This window comes from Marmota flaviventris, chromosome 1 (assembly GCF_047511675.1).
Source record: "Marmota flaviventris isolate mMarFla1 chromosome 1, mMarFla1.hap1, whole genome shotgun sequence".
NCBI lineage: Eukaryota > Metazoa > Chordata > Mammalia > Rodentia > Sciuridae > Marmota > Marmota flaviventris.
In genome coordinates, this window is record NC_092498.1 from 20,996,257 (window position 1) to 21,006,295 (window position 10,039).

At 36.1% G+C, this 10,039-nt stretch overlaps 1 protein-coding gene across 2 annotated transcripts in view; it reads right to left on the minus strand.

Moving 5' to 3' along the window:
- Exoc4 (exocyst complex component 4) overlaps positions 1–8,738 on the minus strand; it is a 765,522-nt gene extending 756,784 nt beyond the window's left edge. Inside the window, exon 1 of one of the 2 annotated variants that reach the window (XM_027950110.2) lies at positions 8,569–8,732. In XM_027950110.2, the coding sequence (XP_027805911.2) occupies positions 8,569–8,654 (86 nt within the window). In that variant the 5' untranslated portion in view covers positions 8,655–8,732. Of the gene's footprint in view, positions 1–8,568 lie in introns of both variants that reach the window. The other variant, XM_027950111.2, reaches the window with a different exon arrangement.
- Between the last annotated feature and the right edge of the window lie 1,301 nt (positions 8,739–10,039).

Genomic DNA, 10,039 nt, shown 5'->3' on the forward strand with positions numbered 1-10,039 from the left:
GGGGGGTGAGTCAAGGTGGTGCCTGAGTTCATACATTCCTAGGAAACTCTCAAGTGACATTTTGAATACAAAATAATGTCTCCTATAATATTCAGCACAATGATAGGCACCTTTAAATGGAAAAACATCTTTTACATTATATTCTACATTACCTTTAGCAAGTATTTTACAAATACTTTTTCAAGAATAAATAAAAGTCAAAAAGGTTTTTCCTAGGAATCTTGAACTGTATCATTTTCTTACCAACAGTGCCAAATGTAGCAGAAGAATGTTCCCTTATTATTGTGTTAAATTATGAGTCTAAGTGAAGCTAGCCAATCCCTAAAAAACAAATGCCAAATGTCTTCTTTGATATAAGGAGAGTAACTAAGAACAGAGTAGGGTCGAAGAGCATGAGAAGAAGATTAACATTAAACAGGGATGAGAGGTGGGAGGGAAAGGGAGAGAGAAGGGAAATTGCATGGAAATGGAAGGAGACGCTCAGGGTTATACAAAAGTACATACAAGAGGAAGTGAGGGGAAAGGGAAAAATAATACAAGGGGGACAAATGAATGACAGTAGAGGGGGCAGAGAGAGAAGAGGGGAGGGGAGGGGAGGGGAGGGGAGGGGAGGGGAGGGGGGATAGTAGAGGATAGGAAAGGCAGCAGAACACAACAGACACTAGTATAGCAATATGTAAATCAATGGATGTGTAACTGATGTGATTCTGCAATCTGTATATGGGGTAAAAATGGGAGCTCATAACCCACTTGAATCAAAGTGTGAAATATGATATATCAAGAACTATGTAATGTTTTGAACAACCAACAATAAAAAATTAAAAAAAAAAAAATTATGAGTTCTCATGTTTTTCAAGGCTAAGTCCCAGTACACAGAGAATTGGACACTAATATAAGAATCAAGTTCATAACTTATTTCATAGCTTGAAACAGTTAACAAAAATCTAACTCTATAAAGCCGCAGAATGTAAGACTGTAATAGGGAACAGAGAGGAGTGAAACAAAATCAGCCATAAACTAAATGTTGTTCTGCTCCTAACTAGTAAAACTTAGAACAAGAGCTAAAAAGACTAAATTGTTTCCAACCACAGCCCAGGAAAAAACTCAAGAATTTTTATAGGAACACAAAAATATCCAAAACCAATATCCAACAAGGTAAAATATACAATGTCTACCATGTAATCAAAAAGTACAAAACACATAAAGGGGGGAAATTAATCCTGAAATGACACAAATTTTAAAGTTATTAGTAATGAAACTGAGTCATAAAATACTTATATTTCCTATGCTAAAGATATAAATTAAAGATGTACACAGAGAAATGATATCTTCCAAAGACCCAAATAAAACTTCCAGAGATGAAAACCATAATTTAAGATAAAATTTATATTAGATGAGAGGCTGAGGTTGTGGCTCCATGGTAAGAGCACTTGCCTAGGATGTGTGAGGCACTGGGTTCAATCCTCAGCACCACATAAAAATAAAAGAATAAATAAAAAGTTATTTAAAAAATCATATTAGATGGAATTAACAATAGATTAGGAACAGGGGGAAAATAGTGAATTAAAAGGTTCAGCAATACAAATATAAAATAAAGTACTAAGACCAAAAAAAAGAATTTGAAAAAATGAAAATTAGTCTTTAGAGAACAATAACACAACTTGAAAAGGTCTAAAATTCTTAAGAGGTAAATATGACCAAAAATATAAAAGTCCTATACACTGAAATCTATTTTTAAAAAAAGAAAGAAAGAAAACATTTCTGAGAACTAAAGTCAAATTAAATGGAAAGATTCACCCCCCCCCCTTTCATAGACTAGAAGACTCAATATTGTCAATTCCACTATATTAATATATACTTTTAATACAATTCCAACCAAAATCAGACGTTTTATTGTAGAAACCAGCTCATTCTAAAATTTGCATGGAAATGCAAAGAAACTAGAATATCCAAAACAACTCTGAAAAAGTAGAATAAAGTTTAGTGGCTCACACTGTCTTCAAGACTTACAAAAGCAATAATCAAGATAGTGTGGTATGTCATCAAGATAGACATGAATGGAACAGACTACAGAGTCAAGAAATAGACCCACATATATAAGGTGACCTGATTTTTTACAAAAGTGCAAAGGATAACACAGGGAAGAAAGGACAGACTTTTCAACAAACGAATTGGAACAGCTGGATATTCTTGCACACAAAGAAATGCATTGGAAAAAACTAAAAAGGAAAGAACATTCTAAGATGTTGGAAGTGTCCTATATCTTCATCTGTACGGGTGAAAATTCATCAACCACATACTTAAGATTTGTATGCTTTACTACTTATCTGCATATCTCAAAAAGGAGGGAAAATAAAGTCAATATGTAAAATAAGATTCCACATTTCATAAAATATTATTTCTATCTATCCATCCAACATTTCATACACATGCACACAGAAAAAGAGAAAAAGAAATCTAGAGTTAGATTCACCCATTTTCTATGATGATAAATGACAGAAAATAAAATTCAGAATAATTTCTTTTTGTATTCATCTTCAATTGTTATCATATTTATCATCTGAATTTTTTATCATGAGTATAATAATTTTATAAAAGTGAAGTAATTTTTGTTTTAAACTGGAAGCAATAGTATTATCAGTGGTTAATTCTGTCTGGAGAGAATATAGTTATTTTCCATACTTAAAACTACAGTCTACTTATGTGACTAAAAAGGTTATACAGCAATATAAAAGTTTGTTATGTTAAACAATGTTACGCTTGTTATAATTACAACTATTAAACCTCTGTACATCCATGGACAGAATCCATATGAAAATATGAAAAAGAAAATAGGCAGTGGCTCAGGACGCTCAGACAGGAAGATTACAAGTTCAAAGCCTGCCTCAGCAACTAGATCCTGTCTCAAAATTAAAAATGAAAAGGATTAGGGATATGGCTCAGTGGTTAAGTGATCCTGGGTCCAATCCCCGCACCAAAAACAAAAACAAAAAACAAAACAACTAGGTAGTATTTTGGGAAATGACTGGTCAGTGTCACTCTTTTATGGTCTACTTGTTTCAAATTTGTGTAGTGTATTTTTACAAAGGACAACAAGGATATCTAGGCAAGGATACCCTTTCTTGTTTGTAAAATATTTTGAATTTAATCTAATGGTTTACATTTTGTGTTCTATTTTGTATGTTTTATGCACAAACAAGTATAAACAAAGACATAGGTATTTAAATCTAGCTCCTTTAACTGAATCTCAAATGATCAAATAGCTGCCATCTTAATTCAGCTGTATAAGGTTTTCTTTCTAGTTACGAAGACAATATTCTAACATGGATTCACTCAAACACTCTTGTCAACCTGGCAAAGATACTTCTGGTGGAAAATTCACATTATATATTTGTTGTCATCTGGAAAATTTATTAAAATCAAGTTTTTAACCAAAGAAGCAACAGATCCCACAAATGAACATTTGACAAACTTTTCTGTGCTTTTATATACTCATATCTCACTTAAGGCTCCCCTATACCACAGTAGATTAAATTATCATTCCATTTTACAAATGAGAACTAAGCACAAGGATTTTACTTGGTAACATGGGTAATACAGTAAATATCTACCTAACCAAACAAAACCACTTACGTATGTCTTCAACTAACTAGAACAGCTTGAAAAAAAACTTGACCATATCACCAAATATTAAAACTAAAATAACTCAAAGACTTTAAGAAATTCCAGTGTTAACAATCACATGTGGGGTTAGAAAGACATACATGGATCCCCAAGATCTGCATGTTCAACCAGAAAAGGGTTTTACTTCCACATCTGTTGTTAAGTGTCCCAGAACTTTCTGAAAGTTTGTGAAGTGTTTGGTCTCCACGTATTCTAACACTGCATCACTAGTGCCAAGACTCTGCAAGGATACAAAAAGAAGCAGAAGCCTAGAGGTCATGATGAGATGGGCTCAAATGAAAAGATGGTGCTGGAGACAACCCCTACCACAACTTCCAGGACTCAGCTGGGATCAGGGACCACAGTCCTTTCCCACCACAAACTCTGTTGTGAACCTCAAAGCTATTTGTTCAAAGCCCTGATCAAAGCCTGGGCCCCTTCAACAAAGCTGACTTTGAATTAACTGTGGGCTGACCAAAATACACTCTGAGGAGGAAGCAAATTTAACTGGTGTCTACAATAAAGGATATTGAAAGTTTTTGAAATTTCAACATCTGTGAAGGCACAAAAGTTGATGGAAATGTGAGCCTTTAGCTGTGTTCAATTCTCCTTGACATTTACGGAGTCTGTCTACAAAAGCTCTGCCCAGAGGTTTCCATAAGGTCTCCTTAAGTCACAACTAAATTTTGTTTCCCCAATTAAACTGGCTATTACAGGCCAACTTACAAAGAAAAGAGAGGCAACATTTAATTGGAAAGCAAATCACCTAACAGTAAGTGGTAGACACATTTCCCAATTAAAAATCTGACAGGAACTCACAAAAATAAGACAACGTCTTCAAAATGCCATCTTGCTTTCTTCCCCAAGTAGAAAGGCTGCCTCTTCCAACTCCACACCAAACAAAAAGGTGTTGGGGGGTGGGGGGGAGGTTGCATGTGTGTGCCTGCACACACACATGCAAACTGTCCAAACTGTACATCAGCAGATAATCAGGACTCTGTCCACCCAATTAGTTCCATTTTAAAGAGCCAGTAGCAAGATTTAAACCCCAAATGTACAGTTAGCAGCAGCCTCCAATGGAATAAATCCCAAGCACCATCTGTCTCCTTACCAAAGCCCCCACCCCTCACCCCATAGTTTGAAGACCTCTTTTGTAAAGCCCTGGAAGTCTACTATTTGAGACATCTGACTGTCCTGAAATATTTTTATCCATTATTTTTTGAATGATCAGAAATTTTTATTTATCAGTCTTGGGCACTTAAAAATACATACATCTATCAAATATAATACTTGTGTTATAATTATACTACATTTTAAATTATTTTGGCCTTTAAATGCTTTAAAGTGGTAGACTGTCATACTAGCAAAATAGAGTCATCATTTAATTATTTAGTACCACTTCAGGAAATAGTGATGAGACTTAGATATTCCCCTTATCTACACCTACTCTGTCCTTACATTAAATCTTATCTATTTTTTTTAAAAACCCACTATTAAAAAATGACTGCAATAATAAATGCTATTCCAACTGTTAGGGATAGCATTTTAAAAACAATATAAAGTATTGCAAGGAAATGACATTTTTTACATACCTGAGCAAAAGGACTGAAGAAGAATTATGAACATTTAAAAAAGAAAAATAACTGCTCAGTGACATAAAAAGATAAAGCTAATCTGATCAAATTTTTCAAAAGTGAGTGGACTATATCACTAACAAGTAATTTATTTCATGAAAAAATGATCGGGAAACATGAAAGAGAACTAGCATGTACTAGGTTCCTCTTAATAAACACAAGCCTAAAATGGGTTTTTCTTTGGAGGCTTGTTGCCAAAGCAACCACTACAGCTACAGTCTTTGAGAAGAATTTGAAAAAAGTTAGATAGGTGGAGTTTTTGTTTGAGAAATTAAGAATCATGAATACAATGTTGCAAGAAGGATAACAAATAGGATACTAAATGTACAAATATACAAAGTAGCTACTTTAGAGCTACAACATAATTTCTAACAAAAATTATATTCCCCCTTCCATTCTTCCCTGTGTGACCTTTCCCTTACCCCAAATCCTTAACACTGAAGGAATCCTGTCATCCTCCTCTCATTCACTGCCACTATTAATGGAATTTAAACCATTTCAAAAACACATCAGAAAGGAAACAATAAGGAGAGCAACATCCTTACTTCAATCCTGAAGTTTCCTGTGACTCAAAGAAATGTACACTTCAGCACTAACAACATCCAGGCGTTCATTCACATGTAACTCTGAACCCCAATCTTTACTAAACTTGCCCAGAATGCTAGATCAGGTACCAACCAATACCATACTTGCAATGGACATGATAATAGTGTTATTCAGGAGCTTTGAAGTGGTCAAGAGTAAAGAAGAAAAATGAAAAGCAGTTAATACACAACAGAATTAAAAGCAAAAAATGCCCAGGCCCAAATCATGGAAATAAATGTAACAAGTCCAATAAAATAAGAGATGGATGAATAATCACAAAATCATATTGCAACCCATCTGGCATAGAGTCCACATTGAGTCCACCAAAGGCAATGTATGTTTCTGAGTCAGTATCAGTAAAAAAAAAAAAAAAAAGCTTTTGATTTCCATGCTGCTTTCAAATATCAGACATGCAGGGTATATTTAACTGGCACTGAAGAAAACCAACATAAAGCATTAAAAAAAGGAACAATCTCCAGGATCAAAAATATATAAATGAGAATAGTACCTTTGTATATAGCTGCTACCTTGCCCGGGCCCTACTCCACTTTCTTTGGAAGTAACTACTCCTTCTATAACATTCCTGCATGTCCATATTACTTCATCTCTTTCTTCTGTCTTATGTCATAGTTCTTACAAACATTTATCCCCCAGATAGACCCTCGAAGGTAATATAACTGATTTGTCTTTGCAAAACTCAGGGGATCTGCTCAACAAAATCTGACTAAGTATATAATAAATGCCAGGCAGCATATTGAAAACTAGCACTAACTTCTTATAAGTGAATGTTGACTGTAAAGCAGAAAAAATTAACAATTTTTTTAAAAATCCAAATTCATTTATTGTAATTTTAGAGAGAATTATGAAGATTCCAGTTGGAATTTTAGTATAATGAGACATATCCATACACCACATGTATAGCTAAAGCAAGAATGTGGATCTTTAGAATCCAAAAGAACATCATTTCCAAATGCAAATGTGAATTTATTGACTCTGATAAGCACTTTACAACTATTTATAATAATTAAATCAAGTTAAAGATAATTAAAGATAATGATTGTATCAGTCTGAGATTATAGTATGATATTCCAATCATGCACAAGTAGGAAGCAATGTTTATAGAATCATGATTATGTAAATATATTGTGAATATAAGCTCAATGTGAAGCATTAAACATTTAACAAATAATGCTTTACATATGACAAAGTAAACAATAAATAAATAAGATAAAAATGTTAAAAATTTTTTTTTAAAAAAAGCATTTCCTGTTAGGCCTACCAAGTATATTAAGTATTTCCATACATAATTATTCTCCTAATTATAAAACAAATTGATAATGATTTAACAAGACATAATCTTAAACTTGAGTCTCCTAAGATCCAGAGAATGGATCTTTATTAGTCCTTGAGTGGTAAACTGTCCTTTAATAAATGCCAGGCATGGTGGCACATGCCTGTAATCCCAGCAACTGTGGAGGATGAGGCAGGTGGATCACAGGTCTGGGGAACTTAGACTGTCTCAAAACAAAATATTTTAAAAGTTAGGTAAGGGGGAAGCAGAGATATAGTTTAGTGGTAAAGCACCCCTGGGTTCAATACCCCATATTGCAAAAAATAAAATAATTAAAGTTTGATATATTCATTCAAATTGCTTAGTACTTATCAGATACTGATGAGTCCTGAGTTTTAAAAAGATGATCAAACCAAATTATGCGGTGTGCATATAAGAATATGTAACAACAAATCTCACTAATATGTATAATTATAGTGCACTGATGAAATGTTTTTTAAATAAAAAGATGATCAGGACATTCCAGGAGCCCTCCAAGAACTCAAACAAAAGTTTAGCATAGGTCGGGGAAAGGAGCAGAAAGCGGTGTTCGTTTCATGGAAAATGACTGACTTGACATTCAAGTGCCAACAATGTAAAAACATGTCACGTTACTTTTAATTTGGGTTGTTTATAGTTATTGCCTGTATCATCCTTAACGGTACTCAATTTATTTCACTTTTTTAAAACACAGGTTCCTAAAAGATTCCCTTTCCCACTCTCATCCTAACGTGGCAGGGAAGAGGATGCGTGAAGGAGAATTTGAAACTTGCTTCGTTTTGTTAAGGAATAGACAGATAGAAAGGCAGAAACCGGCACAACACAAATCGAAAACAGATGTGTGCCTTCAAACCCCAGCCCTTCTACCAGCCCACTGCCGGCCCTTGTACGTGGGGCTGCGGCCGTTCACAGTGGTGGAAAGTGACCAGAGTTGGACAATCTGCAACTCCTGACAGTAGTCTCCGGCCTTGCACCCAGAGTACAGGGAACAAGACGTCTTCCTCTGAGAGCTCTGCTAAGGCAACCCTTCAATCAAGGTTTGATCAATGGATGAACACACCTTCACCTGGCTCTCTCCACCAACCCAAACTGCGTGCTCTTGGGGCCCAGGGAACCTAGAGGGCTCAGCCCCTACTGACTGTGAAGCGGGGCTCCTCCCTCTAGGCCCAGCCCGGAGAAAAGTGGGGTACTACTGGGGCTGAAAAGCGTGGGGCTGCTGGGGCCCTGGGAGGGGCTGGGGAGGCAGGGAGGAAAGGAAAAGGTGTGCGGGGTAGAACCCGGCGAACCCTTCTCCCTTCCACAGAGGAGATCGAGCCTCTGCCCCCGTCCCCTGACGCTGCTTCCTGCCTCCCTCACCTGATCACAGAGATGAGCAGCCCCGAAGGGTCTTTACTTTTGCTGACTGTGCTTCTGTACTTCCCACCAGCTGCTTCTGCCGCCATCTTGGCACGGAGGGGAAGGCCGGTGGGCTTGACAGAACCAAGCCGGCCGAGCGTGAACTCCGTTGTTGACCCCGCTGAAGCCTCCACCAATGGGAGAAGGGAAGTCCAGAGGCGCGGAAGTGGGAAGTCCAATCACTGGGGCGAGAAGGCGGGACTCAGGCGGCAAGAAGTGAAGCCGAGGCTTGCGTTTTCGCGCTTAGCATAGTGGGAATTGTAGTTCTCCTTCTGCGGCTCAGGAAAACTTAACCATGGCAACTTTGAGTCTTGCAAGGAGCAGCTTCTTTTATATCTATTCAGGTCTTTGGCTTTTTTCAGTATTCTTGCTTTCAGAATTTTAATAGTCTTTGAATCAAATATATCTGATGGCTTCAAAATGTGTAAATATATGTGTTTAAATGAAAGGGATTCCGTGATGTCTATGAGCAAAATTTTTACTTCAAGCATAAAGTGATTTTTTTTAAAAAATTCAATCATTGTGAAAATTAATAGAAATGTTTTCCTTGGTGTTTTCTAAAACTAAATGTTACTACATTCGTTTTATGTATGAGTCCAATTCTTTACAGTGTTCCTATATTTCCAGATTATTTGAAAATTCATGCAGGAATGTACAAATCAATATTGATAAAGAAAAGAGGAAAACTGAAAAAAAAAAAAAAAAAAACTGACCAAATTGCATATTCCTTTTCTTTCCAAGCTAAATAAATACAGGTAGTAATAGAACAAGTTTGTGGTTTATTAGTTGTTTTACCACTAAGTTTATTATGTTTTCTACATTAACTCTATTGGCCTAGTCATTCATTCAGAACTCTAAATGAACACAGAGCCAGAATTAGAATGTTTCTGGAAAGTGAGTAGAGTGAGGAACAAGAACAAATGTTGAGAGGGAATAAGGAGATAAATTGCTACTAGCAGAAGATGGAAGAGCTTCAGAGATGAACAGAAAAATAACTTACCTACCTCCTTGGATTGTAGAGCACTTGATTCCAATTGTGCTGTATATGGGTAATAAGAATTGTAATGCCACAATGGAATATTACTCAGCACTAAAAAATAACAAGATCATGGCATTTGCAGGGAAATGGATGGCATTAGAGCAGATTATGCTAAGTGAAGTTAGCCAATCCCCAAAAAACGAATACCGAATGTCTTCTCTGATATAAGGGAGGTGACTCAAAATGGGGTAGGGAGGAAGAGCATGAGAAGAAAATTACCTCTAGATAGGGAAGAGAGGTGGGAGGGAAAGGGAGGGAGAAGGGGAATTGCATGGAAGAGGGAAGGAGACCCCCTTCGTTATACAGAATTCAGGTATGACGATGTGAGGGAAAAAAAAAAACAAGAAGAAGTGTGTCACATTAGATTGGGTAGAGAGAAGTGATGGGAGGGGA